The 14538-nt window shown below is 39.3% G+C and overlaps 1 protein-coding gene across 1 annotated transcript in view; it reads left to right on the top strand.

Moving 5' to 3' along the window:
• The window catches only part of SDC2 (syndecan 2), a 58615-nt gene extending 45033 nt beyond the window's left edge, over positions 1-13582 (top strand). The window contains exons 2-5 of the mRNA XM_026842781.1: positions 2016-2127; positions 9057-9190; positions 9956-10091; positions 11331-13582. Of these exons, the coding sequence (XP_026698582.1) occupies positions 2016-2127; positions 9057-9190; positions 9956-10091; positions 11331-11494 (546 nt within the window). The 3' untranslated portion in view covers positions 11495-13582. The remainder of the gene's footprint in view (positions 1-2015; positions 2128-9056; positions 9191-9955; positions 10092-11330) is intronic.
• The last annotated feature ends 956 nt before the right edge of the window (positions 13583-14538 follow it).

Here is a 14538-nt window from a genome sequence, read left to right on the forward strand (position 1 = left end):
TCCCCCGTCTGGCATTTGGTTACATTTACTACCTCTGATACCTTTTGAATGTTGTATGCCTTTTCTATACTTATGGTCAGCCACCTGCATTTCCTTTTAAATATGTTTTGTTTTTTCCTGCCTGATACCGAGGAGTGGGCTGTTTTGTGCCATGATTGTGTCTGAAGTAAAATGGGGTGAAGTGGCTTGGTCCATTGTGGCAGCCTGATCAACAGCAGGATATTTGTGCTGTGACAGGGAGTTGTTTTCCTATACGGAAACAGTCTCAGCTGCGTCTTAATTACAATACCACCTATACACCTACTAAGGTACTTCAGGCCTTCCTTTGGAGACATCTTTTAAATGAATTAAGTCATTTGATGGTGACCAGACATCGTCTTGAATTTCTGCTTTGGACTGCAGCCAGTTCCAGGCAGACCGTGTGAACTAGCAGCTGCAGATGAGAGCAGGCCTTTTGTAAACCTATCTTAAAAACCTTTTTTCCCCCGCATATCCCACAGGTAAAAGCTGCCATAGCAAGAGTAGACATTGACGAGATACTGTGTTGGTTTTCTTTTCCTCTGTGGAAAAAAAACAGGATAACGCTGTTTTAGTTCAGGGCTAACCTTCAGTGCAAAGCGCTTTTACACTGAAATACTCTAATAATCAGGATGGCTTTTCTGCTTTCCATAAAGAATAATTTTTTATTTTAGATCAAACTGAAGAATGGTTTTCTGCTGTGAAAAAGCTTAGAACAGGAATCTGTTGCCAAAAACCTCCTAAAAAAAGTCATTAATGTCTTCAACAATATTTTTTAGACCTCTGGGCAAAAATTACTTTGGAAAGTCAAATGTGGGTCTTTGCATACAGGAGTTACCCCTTTCACAGTTTGTTACCCCTTTGGGAAAGCTACAGTGAATGTTGGGTAGAATAAAATGGGCAATCAATGCCATGCAGTGAAAAGTAAGACGGAAATCCTTGGGACTCAGAGCAGCAGATTCGGGTGCTTATGTGATACAGAACAGATGCATTTTGGTATTTGGCTTGTTGCCTTAAAACTCCATTTGAAACTCTCATATTTTTTTCAACAAGTTCTGGCGAATAGGCATTCACAGAAATGCTGGTAAAAGCAATAGTAGTAATAGCGGCAGGTACCTATTTAGCCATCAGAGATATATGGCTCCCATAAGGAAGTTTGTGCTCCGTTCTCCAAAGAGAATTTCTAGTCTTTCAAAGCCTGAATTGTCAGTCTAAAAGGATGACTGATACTTTGTTCTATTATCATCTCATTTTAGCAGAATGTCTCTTCAATGGGGAAATACTTACAGACATAAAATTGTGGTGAAAGTCACCAGAAGCCAACTTTTTAGCCTGTTGAAGCTACAGATAAATTTTAGGAGAGATGCATTCAGTTAAGAATTGGAGTGACCTGCCTGACCAGAATTTTGGAGATACACTCTCTGATTGGGCTGGGAATGTCATAATTCTTAATCAACAGCACTGTCTTGGAAACATTCGTATTCTGTAGTCCCAGCTGTTTGTTCTAACTTGTAAAGAGTTTGGTGAGGTTTGGCTCGATGTATGCCTGAGGTGGTTTTTGATACATGCTCTTTTTGCTTCCCATTTGACATCAGATGACAGACTTCACGTGACAGCCTATAGATTTGTATATTTGAGATCTTGACAGAGGGCTTCAGTCCTGGGATTTGCTTCTTTCTTGTTATATAAACTCTGCAGAGCATATTGCAAATCCTATTTATTCATTCATGCATTTCATGAGATGAAGTGTGATTTGAAGGGGGCTTGCTTCCTAAAGATTGGGTGGTTTCTTAGTTTTCACTGTTCAGGCTTGGATTTTTTTTTATGCTATAATTTTATAGACTTCTTTAACATCTTAGACAAAGGCATTGCATAAACTGAAAGTGTAAACTGTTCAGTATGCCATCATCAACTTTGGAAATAGGAGCTAAGATTAAGCGACTGCTATGCTGGAGAACTGTTATCTTTTTAACCATTCCCTCTTATCTGTTTTCCAGAGAGCAGATTTGACCTCTGATAAAGATTTATACCTTGACAACAGCTCTGTTGAAGAAGCATCAGGCGTCTATCCAATTGATGATGATGATTATTCTTCTGGGTCAGGTTCAGGTGAGACAACATGTCACAATTTAATTTTGAAAAGTGTAAGAAGTAATGCAATTATTTGAGGAAAAGCTGTGCAGTTTTCCTTTATAAGATGGAGATGATACTTTCAGTGAGTACCACATGGGTGCTTGGCTCTCTATTTACAGAGCACTGAGCATCTCTGTGGGCTGGGTTTCAAATATTAACTTTCTGCTTTTTTCTCTTACTCCTTAGTTGCATCATTTCACTGTGTTACTTTTTCTCTGCTGTCCCTCTGGTTTCTGTGTAGATCTCTCTGGAGTTCATAAATAAGGATTACAGAAGGCTTAGTTCTCCCATTGCATAATGCTAATTTAGTAGTCTGTAAGAAAACATAGCAGCAGCAAACTTGTTTTCTCTTATATGCATCCAGGTTGACGTAAACATGGTGTCCACTTCTTTTTTCTTGTTGTCATTTTAAATTTGGAAGTCTAGATGCTGCCAAAAACATGACACTTTTCTCTGAGGTAATTACATTCATGCAGTGAATAAAGAAATTCATAAATATAACATACTGAATTCTCAGACTTAAACACTTATTAGGGGCATGTAGCTAGCTCATCATTTTTTAAAAAAATGTCAGTGAAACCTCCTCATTAATCATTTCTCTTAGCAAGCCCCTTTGTGGAGTGTCTTCTAGACTAGTTGGGAGGCTCCAGCCATTAGAAGTTAAGTGCAGGATTTTATGGTAGTTGTGGAAGAGAAATTGCCTTATTGTGAGCATTTGCTGAGCTGTTGAGGAAATCCCATTTATTTTCCAAGTATGTTACTTACTTGTTGGTTACTGTACTTTTTGTAATCTGTCTTTTGATGTTGTGAATTTTTAAAGGGTGAGCCCTTCTTATAGCACCTTGTCTTAGTTACTCTTGTGAGCCACAGTTGAGATTTTTTTGGATGGATTTCTGTTTTTCCTTTCTCTTGGAGTTTCAAAGATATGTTAAAATGAAGTCTGCAGAGATCTGATTGTGCTGCCAGGCAAATTCAGGCCCATCAGTCATTGGCATCTTGGTAACATCCTTCATTTTGGGAGTCCTCCATAGGGGCAATGTGACATTCATTGGAATAATTCATTGATAAGAGGTTTAATCAGACCTCCTTGCTGTAGGCTTCGAGGGGAAGTTTAACTTCATTGGAAAAAAAACCCCAACCACTCAACCCAACTAGTCAGTGATTTCATCCAGTTCCTGGGACTGTCCAAGGAAATATCTAACCTCTGAGAAAATTGCCCTTTCAGTCAGTATCCTGTTCTGTCATGTCTTCAGTGACTTTGTAAGCTTCAGGAAAGGAGATAGGTTGACAATAAATATCAGTATGGAGAATGGTCTGATTTGGTTTTACTTCATCCCTCCATGAAGCTTGGCTGGTTTTAATATGGATGATTTAAAATGCAGCCCTGCTTTTGAAGTGGAAAGGACTATAAAAGAACTGTCTTCAGATTTTATTAACCCATTTCAGTGGTAAAAGTAGATCCGGAAGAACAGAAACTATGGCTAGCCTTCACCAAAATTAACACCTTGGCTTTCTCTTCTCTCTTGCTCTGTGCTCAGCCTTGAACCGTGTGTGGAAGATGGAGTGCATAACACACTCATGCTACCTCTGGCAGTCTCTTTCTTTCCTACAAGCAAGCAGGAAAAGTCTCACTGTAGACTGAGACTAGCTGAATGCCTCTCCAGAGAGCTAATGTGACTGTACCAAAATCTAATTCTTTTGAACAAAGGAGGAACTCTTAAATAATCTGTGAGCCTAGTTGTATTCACTAGAAAAAATCTCAAGAGGGAAGCAAATTAGCATCCCCTCTGCCCTTCTTATTCTATACTTACTGCTATCTCAGTTTTGTGAAGTAGAAAGTGTCCTGCAGATGTACCAATGATCAGTTTTCCTCATATTAAATTGAATATGTCTTTCTTGATACTCAGTGATGTAGTGTTCCTAGCAGGAAGAGCCTTCCCACTCAAGAGTGGTTTTCTTGCTATGTAATTCCACTCCAAGCAAATAGATCCAAGATGACAACATGCTGACTTCTTCCTTTGGTATGAAAATAGTTAGCTGCCACCAGGCTTATGAAGATAAACAGGAATTGTCAGCACCACCATTAATGCCCTTGCAGGTCTGCAAGCAGCATTAACATGGACTAATGTCACTGTAGGCATGACACATTTCAAACTAGAAGTTGGCTGAGGGCTTTTTGTGAGGAGAAAAAAAGGTGATGGTGTTCTGCTTTTTTTTTTCTTTTCTTTCCTTTCATAGTCTCTTTAGTCTTCATGTACATTCAGCTACTGTTGTGCATTTGCCCAGGTGTTCAGTCTGAATCCATTGGTCAACAGTTTTCAAAGGAGCCACTCCTGCTTCCTGATTGTCCTTTATCAGCAACAGAAAGTCCATAGTGAATTCATTAGTTCGTTGTTTCCTTCTTGCAGTCTCCATCTCTGAGGAGATGCCTCAGTCTGTTATCACTCTTTTTAGCATAGGTGTTTGTATATAGCATAATAATAAAAGAGTAAAAATAGTTTTCCTGCTTATATACAACTTGAAAGGTGTTTATAACTACTGTTGTTTTTTTTCCTCTGGCATAAAAGATCTTAACTGAGCCTTGGTCTTGCAGGTACCTGGAAGTAGCTGCTAAACAGCATGACTTCCCGTATGTTAAGGAAATGTACCATCTCTGTTAGATTTATCTACAAGTTCTTTAGAAAACTATCTGTCTGGTTCTTGTGTCTTCTCTTAAGCTAGTCCTTATAGACAAGTCCCTGCAATATATTTATCAGAATCTTGTGCAGATTTTTCCTTCATCTTCTTTTCTCCCCCAACCTAATATTTCTCGGTCAATAGCAGCTCAAGTTGAGAAGGTTAGCTCAGGATGAACTAGGTCTAGACTGATATTGTGACTGGAGACTGTTCTCGGAGGAAAGTTATGGTGGTGGGGTTGGAGCTCTTCCAAGAAACACAAGAGCAGATCTGCTTTAGCTCTTGACCTAACGGGAAGCTGAAGTTACGCTCCAAGGCTGGAAGGCAGTTTAGGAGTCCAGGGGCAGTGTGGTGTGGGGCTGGGTGACAGGTGGTGGTGTGGCCAGGGTGAGGCACGAATGCTCTCCCAGGTGCTGCTGGGGAGGCAACACGGGTGCCATGGCTGATGCTGGATGCTCCCGGCCATGGTGGCAGTGTGCTGGACAGGCACTCCAGGTGGGGTGACACACCACTCTTGGTGTGCTTCCCCTCCTGTGGTGCAGGCAACACAGCAAGTATCCATTTTCCATTTCTTAAAGTCCCACTCATAAGTGCCTTTCAGATTGGCTTGGAGAAAGAGCTGCTTCTGTCCATCTGCTACACCAGCCATCAACTGCCTGGTTGTCCAGATCCTTTAATATAAAAACCTGCTGTGATACTGTATGAAAGTTTGTTTTAGTTGTGCTGGACAGGCTGTTGTAGTTCAGCATATTTAGGACTCTTCCTTTTATTCTTTCTTCAAGTTTTGTTGGGTTTTTTTCCTTCCTCGGGTGAGAATTATCAGAGACATGACATCCTTGCACTGTCTCCATTTATTTCAGGTGCAGTTCCCTGATAGGGTACTAGTATTATGTTCACAGTGTCACCTCTGGTTGCCTAACACTATGTTGATTAAGGGTTACACTGGGGACTTTTCCCCAATGGGTGTGAGATAAGCCAGCTAAATATGTGTTACTTCTGGTATGGGTCACATTGATGATAGAGATGGAAGGTGTGAAAGAGATGGTGGATATGGGTGTGCCCACCTTATGACATTTGCTTGTGGTGGTAGTACTCCCAGAATGTGATGTGCAACAGTAAACAAACATGATGCCAAATGATAGGGTGAAATCATTGGATTTATTTGGTAGGAAGAGTTAATCACTGGCTGCTTTGCAAGTAAGAGTGCTAACTACTGTAGACTTTTTGTAGTATACAATAATTTAAGCTGGCACAGTCTTGATTTCCTGACAAGTTTCTGCAAGCATCAAGTGTGTTAAAGAGCATTTGAGTTCCCATCATCCAAGGGGCAGCTGATAGGTACATCACTAAGGGCTATGTTAGATATTGTCAGTACTACAGCACAATTTAGAGCTATTTTGACCACTGTGAAGACAGCAGTTGGGCATCCTGAAGAAGTTGCAGTGGATGGAAGACAGTGTGTGATGATCAAGAGCTCTCAACTCTTTACCACAGAGATGGCTATGAGTTTGATTACTGCAGGGTTTTTTGCAGTGCCCTCAGTCAGAGGGCCATATCTATTTATAGAGGGACTCAAGGCAGTTAATACCCATCACTGTCACCCAAATTGGCCACATCCAGAAACCTTCTAAAGAGACAATGATATATTCAGGAAGAAGAAGCACGCTCCAACCATTTCACAGTATTCTTCTTAACAACCCAGTTGGAAGTTATGCTTATGATACTAGTAGGTTTTTTTCTTTCCAATCCTATTTGGATTCAGGGAAGGGGATGGTTCTCTTCTATTTTTTTCTTTTTTTTTTTCTTTCCTTTTAGGGAATATGATACTATGTAAAATGCTATTACTATGTTCTGGAGAGCATTAGAGAGGGGGTTTTTTGATCCTTCAGTCTTATTTACAGGTCATTCTGAGAATACTACTGTCAGTTTAGCAAGGGAAGTGCCTTCCCCTTGTTTAGACCTACTCCATGCCAAGCAGAGACCCATCTAGATAAAGCTAATTAAAAAGCAGGAACCATGGGGACGTGTCTGAGCTGATACCTGAGTCAGGCCTAAACGACAGGTGCCCTCCTGTTTTAGGGATTGTCAAGATTCCCATGAGGCTATATGGAAGAGGAATTAGGTACCTTTGGTGAAAATCTAGCAACTAGTCCAGGAGTTAGATTAGATACCCATTTGTTGAGAGACCAGAGATCATCTGCATCCTCTGTAGCCAGAGAGGTTCAGACCTATAATACTCACCATTTTATCTGGCAGACACAGTGTCTGTCTTCAGGCACTGAAGTAAAGGTGGCATTTAAAAATTTGGAGGAGGAGTTGTGATTAAATGGGACTTATCATTTCATAAAAACAAGAAAATTCTGTACTCTCAAAATGTGTTTTATGAGATCTAATCTGATCATCAGTTTTAATTTCCTTGACTGTGAAAGTCTTGTGTAAGATGAGGAACTTTGGAAGGTAAAGCAGACTGAGATATCCATTGGGCCCTTATTTCTCAAAGAAAACTCTTGAGGCAAAGACAGAAAAATTTTCCTGTTGGATGCCTTTCCTCACCTCTGTTTTGAAGCAGGATGTTGTTTTTTGATCTTTGAGTAGCATTTCATGAAAATACCTGGTTCTTGTGAGGTCTTTATTCTGGAGGTTGCACTGTAATTTTGATGTCTCTGAAGGTTTTTCCAGTATTAGTCTGTGCTGGTAGCTTTAACGGAGTACTTTTTTTAATGATTCCAATTTTCTTTTCTACAGTACAGAAGTTGTTTTAGTTGTCTTGTTAACGCACTTCCTTTCAATGCCAAATGTATATCATTCCTGGTCATGAGTTCAAAACTTTGTTGTTGCCCTTATATTTTCAGCCTGTTTTCTTTCTGTACAGAAATAAGATTAAAAGTCAGTTTGGAATGAGTGAGTCATACTATTCTGTTGTAAGATGATATATTTTTATTTGATAGGAATTACTCTTCTGCATATTTGCTGGATTTATTACCCAATAGTTACTCGGGTAACCAGTGTCTGTAATGAGCAGAACACATTGAGATTCCTAAGGAGTGGTCCAAAAAGAGGTTGATTCTTTTCCTCTTTGAGGTCTTGCAATAATTTAGTCTCTTGTCTGTGTCTTCTTCCTTCCAGCATCACTAAAGTATATTTATTAGATATGTCCATTATCTTATTCTAAAAGAGCCTTCATACTCCATCAGGGCTTTGAATGATGAGGAAATTAAATTTAAGGTCATCTTTAGGGAGTTTTCTGTCCTCTTTATTTCAGAAGAAAAAGGCTTCTGAATTATGGGGAGTTTAAAAACATGTCAATTCCTAGTGACTGAAACATAAAGTAATAGCAGTCTCCCTGTAGATAGCAACTACTTAGTTTTTTATGTTTGAGAGTTTAACAAATTTGCTGTAGAGGAGCGATTTTGTTGTTGAAGCAATGTGTTACAGGGAAACTGTTCAGTTCATGTGGTTTAAATCAAGTCAGGATAAAGAAGTTTATTGATTGATTTATATCTAATACGCAATTAGCTGACAATCATTGAAGTATATTTTGAGCTTAATATCGTCAATACAACAGATAAACGCAATACCAGCCACTTACAAAATGGTAACATGCAACTACAGGTTTCCAACCCCACTTCTGTAACTGATCCCAACATGTGCCACAGGCATACAAAGACTTGTGTGCACACACACACATCCCTCTCGCAGGCGTGGGGTGTGCAACCCCCCCTCTTATGGGTACGCAGGGTCTCCTGCTGTTGTGACTGTGGGAGAGCTGGAGGTGGCTGCTGGGAGCACCTGTGGGTGGTGGGGGTAGCACTGCTAGGCCCTGACAGAGCCCCCAGTGCTGCAGGACTACATCAGACAGGTTTACACCAGCCCTGACAGCTGCTGCTTCCACTCCACAGTTTTACCCCCCTGCCGTTACAACTTTACATCGTTTTTTTAATCGTTCTTTTCAGACTGGTTCCTTCTGTTTCAAAAATACCATGGTAATTTCCTGGTTACTGCTAATGGTCCCCCTTCCTCTGTCATGGGATCACTTGGGGCAAATATCCCTCTGACAGTTTGGGTCACACTGTTTGCACTCCCATCTTTATTTTAGCAGGCATTGTCATCTAGGCTATTTGCCAAGGGTGGGCTGTGCAAGCACCCCTACCTCAGTGTCATAATAAAAAATATAATTGGTCCGGAAGAATTTCATAGATCAATGAAATGTCACCTTTTTTTGTCTCCAGGTGCTGAAGAAGATGAGGACAGTGCAGTGGTAACAACATCCAGAACACTTCCAAAGTTACCAACAACCAGTGATGCATCTCGGGATGAGACCACCACGGTGAAAATGCAGACCAGGGTGTCTGCACAAACAAAGGTGCGTGGCTGGAAGGCAACACTGTTTGCAATGGGTCTGCTGTACCCCACTGGTACTTTGATGTTAACTTTGTTTGATTTATATCGATTAAATAGTCCCCACAGACTTAATGTTACTGCAGCCTTTTATATGAATACAGAGCTGCTCAGTTTCATTCCTACTAGGAAGTCTGAATTTCACATGAAAGAAAAGAGACATGCAAAAAAACCCTTCTCTGATACCTTTGAGTGCAAGCTGTACCTTTTTTATATCTCTCAAAGAGTTATTAAAAAATTCTACACAAAGCTTCACTTCTCCAAGGAGAATGTTGTGTGGTTTGGCTGTAGTTTGAACACTTGTCAGGTTCCATTTAGTATTTCAGTATTTTCTTCTACCACCGTAAGTAATATTGTCTGAGTTACCCTCAAAGGCGTTCTGAATATAACATACCTGATGTGTTAATTTCAGAATTCTTATTTCATTCAGAGGCCTTATTCTGATAAACTCAGGCAATATTTAACAGCTGTTTGCTAAATGTATTTTCAGGGGGTTTAAACTCCTGGATAGTGTTTTTCATTCCAACGCTGTGACGTCAAATAGATCCAGTTACAATGTCTAGCACAGCTTTCTGTGGTCAAAAAGCTTCCCATGTGTTATGTTTGAGGGTGTTGTGGACTACATGCATGGAGCCACAGCTTTGTGGCTGCCCATGACAGGCAGTGACTGTGCTGACTTGTGGTGCACCCTGTCTGTAAGTGAAGCTGTGTTTTCCTTTTTGTGCCACAGTCACCTGAAGAAATCGATAAAGAGGAAAGGCCTGAGACAGATGCCAAAAAAAAGAGTGATGAGCCAGGGGATGACACCGACGTGTTCACTGAGAAGCATTCAGAAAACCTCTTCCAGAGAACAGAAGTTCTGGCAGGTGAGGTGGTGTTTGCTAAGGTCTACCTCACCAGAAATATCACAGAAAATGGAGGGGATCCATATCAAATAATGCAAACACAGTGCTTGTGTTTTCTTGGTAGATTCTGAAACATGTTCATAGTGGGTAGCTAGTGGTTGATTTGATGGGAATGAGATGGGCATCTGCTAGAGTTACTTAATAGTGAAGTCTGTAGCTAATTGATTTGCACCTACAAGTTGAATACTGCCTGCTGAATATCTGAAGCTTCCACAGCTCAGAAAGGGAGTTGTAATTTGGATTGAAGCTTGTGGTATAGAAATGTATTTCCTACCCACGCTCCCAAGAGCACATTGGTGTCTGGTCCATCTGGTGCAGATGGACATTGCCTGGGAGGAGCTCATGGTAGGAGTGGGTGGATGGAGAGGGATGGATAAGCACCATCCTTAGGATAGAGAGGTCTGTTTCCATGCAATAACCCAATGGCCACCAGTGTTTTCTCTACATGTGAGGCTTTTTTGGCATAAGACCAGTGTATACAGGTATACTTTTCCCCCACATCCTCAGAGGGGCCATTGGGAGCCGTGGCAGTCACGCAGTTTTGACATCTTCCTGTGAGTATCAAAACATGAAATAGCCTTAATATCCACATCAGTGGAAGCATGGAGGTTGGTTCTTGAAGTCTACTTGGAGTTGATACTTGCTACACACTTGCAAGTGCATAATGAATGTAATGCTTCTGTTCTTACAGCTCCATGAAATGTTCTCTCCTGTTACTCATCAACAGGAAATTCATTTCCATCTAGAGTCAGAGTGAAAACTGGTGGAGGAAAGGGAAAACCGGTTTCTTAGCTAGTGTAACAGAATAGTTCTTTTAAGGCTGAAAACATTAACTGTTGAAAAATGAGTTTGAAAGAGACTTAAGTGTTATTATTATAAATTAAGAGAACTTCATGCTCTGGCAGTACTGGTGACTTTCTTAACTGAGGTTTGGGAAAACTTTTAATAATTTTTTAGAACTGTGTGTTGTTGGATCACTGACTTGTAGGTGGAATGTCCTTTTAAATGTTTGCCTTTATAAACACAAGCAGGCTTTCTGAGAATACATTTCAGGATACTAATAATCAAGACAGTTGCATAATGGGAGCCTTTTTCTGCAATTTGAAAACAATGGCAAACTCACTGTGTGAGATGAAAAACAAATATGGTGCTAAACTTATTTTTCTGGCATATTTTGAATCTCTGTTTCTTTGATTACAGCTGTTATTGCTGGCGGAGTTATTGGTTTTCTTTTCGCAATCTTCCTTATCCTGCTGCTGGTATATCGCATGAGAAAGAAGGATGAAGGCAGTTACGACCTTGGTGAACGTAAACCATCTTGTGCAGCCTATCAAAAGGCACCTACTAAGGAGTTTTATGCATAAAATTCCTATTTAGTGTCTCTATTTATGAGATCACTGAACTTTTTTAAATAAAGCTTTTGCATAGAATAATGAAGATTTTTTTTTTTTCATTAAAGAGCCATTACGGCACCTTTATGATAAAATCCCATTGTATTTAAAACTTTTCATGTATTCCTTTAAAAATGTAAAATTAAAACTTAACATTTGCAGTGTTCTGTGAATAACAGTGGCAAAGCATTATTTTATAAAACCATTGATGTTCACTGAATCATTTTTAAAACTTTATGCATAAATATAAAATAATGAAAATTATTGTTTTATCCTATGGTTCAATGAAAGTTGTTTAATTTTTGTCGGCATGTCTCAGATTGATCTTACAAATTAGTTTTTATTTCATTAATTTATCTGTTTCAAAAAAATGCCTTTTTGTAGTTGTCATGGTGCAATTTGTCTTCAGATAATTCAGATAACAGTAACTTTTAGTGTAAATGTAATTTTTCAGCTATGTAAACTTTAACCTCCACTTTGTATAAATTTAAGTGTCAGAATATCAATTTTACACTTTGCATTGTTTCTCAGCATACCTGTAGCTTCAGTGAGATTCGTAACAGCAAATTAATGTGTAAAATTGGATTATTACTACAAACTGTATAGTCGTATTCTTACTAAACAAATCTCCTGTAAGGAAGATTTGGAGTAAGCTACTGACAAACCTAAGCAAACCCAAAGACTCTAACAGTATTTTGAGAAGTTGCTGCAGATTTCTATGGCCACTGTATTTGTTAATTATTTGCAATTTGCAGGTACAAGTAGGGGTTTAAATTTTTGTTCTTTAAAATTGCATTTAAGTCGTAAACGTCTTTTAAAGCCTTTGAAGTGCCTATGATTATATGTAACTTGTCGCAGACTGGTGTTAATGAGTATATAACAGTAAAAGAAAATGTTGGTATTTTATAAGCACAGACAATTCTAATGGTAACTTTTGTAGTCTTACATGGATAGACATAATTGTAATTTGGGAACATAAACACTACTGAATAAATCATGTGGCCTAATACTGAGAATTCCATTGTGATACACTTTTGTATGCTTTTCATTTTATGTCTACTTGCTTATGTTTTCATGTCACAGAATACATATAGTACATCTGAAAAATCCAGGCAAAAAAAAAAAAGGCCGTTGATCAGGCTGATCCTTGGACCAGATTTATTGCTGAAGTGGCAGAGAAAAGTGAGAATGTTTAAGTCTTGCATCTGGTGTATGAGTTATGAGTCATTCAACTCTTGCGTTACATTTAATGGCAGTATTGACCTAGACCTGTTCTTCCTGAAAATGTCGTTTTCCATACTGTAAAATTCAAAGGAGTACCCAGGTTCATTTATTGTGTATATCGGTTTTTGATTTGTTGATTGGGTTTGTTTTTTCCCTGGCCTTTTGGAGAATTTGGGTTTATTCTGCTCGGACTCCAGCAGAAGAGTTGAGACAAGTGGAATATCTTCATAAGAGAAGAAAGAAATATTCCAAGTAGAAGAGAAAATGCTCTATTTCTTAGACCTCAGATGGGTGTTGGATAGAGGGACATGTGGAGAAGACGATAGTCTGCCTCCTTATATTATGCTTTGTAACAGACAAATGGCTTCGTCTTCTGCTCTGTTAACCTCCTGATTTTTTATTTTTGAGATTTCCAAAATATAGGTGTTCAGGACATCAAGCTGAACTGCTTCTCAGAAATGGCAGTGTATTGTAAATAACTTCTGGTAGCTCTTCAGAAAAGAGTTGCGTAACTTGTATTTGTTGCTCTCCCAAGTTCAGTGGTCATTTAGGAACAAACAAATGCTATCCTGTGCTAAAATATTTAATATATTGCTTTTTAAATTACTTATACTTACTGGCAAGTTTTTCAAAGCCATACAAGTTCAACAAGTAAAAACAGGGTAAGAATTTAACAGGTATATCTTATTGTGCAATATTTAGTGAAATTCAATTAGTAAAATAACTGCTTGAAATAACTGTGCCAAGAAATGAAATTTTCTGGCAAATGCTGTGCCACTGCTGTAAAATAAAGCATTTGTTCAAGTGCCAAAATAAAGTCTACCATGCCTAAACTAATACTTTATTTGTATAGTCTGACATCCAGTTTTTTGAAGCCCACTTTGCCCAAGGTAGTAGATCTGAATTTTCTTTAAGGGTACAATGAATATCACTGTAAGTATAGCTATAAATATTAAACACCAGATAAGTTGTTTCCTCCTTCTTCATAAGCAAATTGATATTAAGAAGCTCTTTTCCTTTTATTTATGTTAGACTCTACCTCTGTACCTAATGTACAGGACACTTTATCCAACATAGACATCTGTTGTAATTATGCAGGCTACCAAATGTTATGCTTGTCTGGTTCCTCCTGCATCTGCTTACAAGCAAAAGCAATGGTAAAGTTTCGGCTCTATCTCACCACTCACCTTTTTCAACTGTACACATCCATTATCCGCTCTGTTATATGCAGAAGAGGTTTAATGCTTCAGCTATGTACACAGACTTAAATATTGCAGTCCTCCCACCTTCCCTAACAAAAACCTGAAACTTCTTTAACATGTAGTAGGCATGATAATGACATTTATCATCTCGCAATCTCTTTGCCTTTCTGTTTTCAGTGTGAAACCATACTGTTAGGGAAAAATTCTAATGGAGCTATCATCTCGATTATAAATATTGGTTCAGTTTTCATCAGTCTGAAAACCAGGCTGATGCAGACACCCAGCTTCCAGCAACTCTGTTTAGAAGAAATGTGCAGCTGAATGCGCGTCTCTTACACTGAGGCTTCCTAGCACGTGTTGGTCTTCGGGTTTGTTTCCCTTTTGTTCTCTTCTTCCTGGATGTGTTTCTAGCAATGCTCTGGCTACTCGTGGATGTTGCTGGGCAGCTGGGAGTCCCAGTGCCAGGCTGTGGATGCTGCGCCGCCTGCCCGCAGCTAGCAGTGGCATCTGTACCTCTAGGATGGCTTTTCCTAGAGACCTTTGTCTCTTCTCTGCTGCAGCTGCTGTCGCAGCTCTCAAGCTCCTCAGCAA

The sequence above is a fragment of the Athene cunicularia genome (genome assembly GCF_003259725.1).
Source record: "Athene cunicularia isolate RWA chromosome 2 unlocalized genomic scaffold, athCun1 chr2_part1, whole genome shotgun sequence".
NCBI lineage: Eukaryota > Metazoa > Chordata > Aves > Strigiformes > Strigidae > Athene > Athene cunicularia.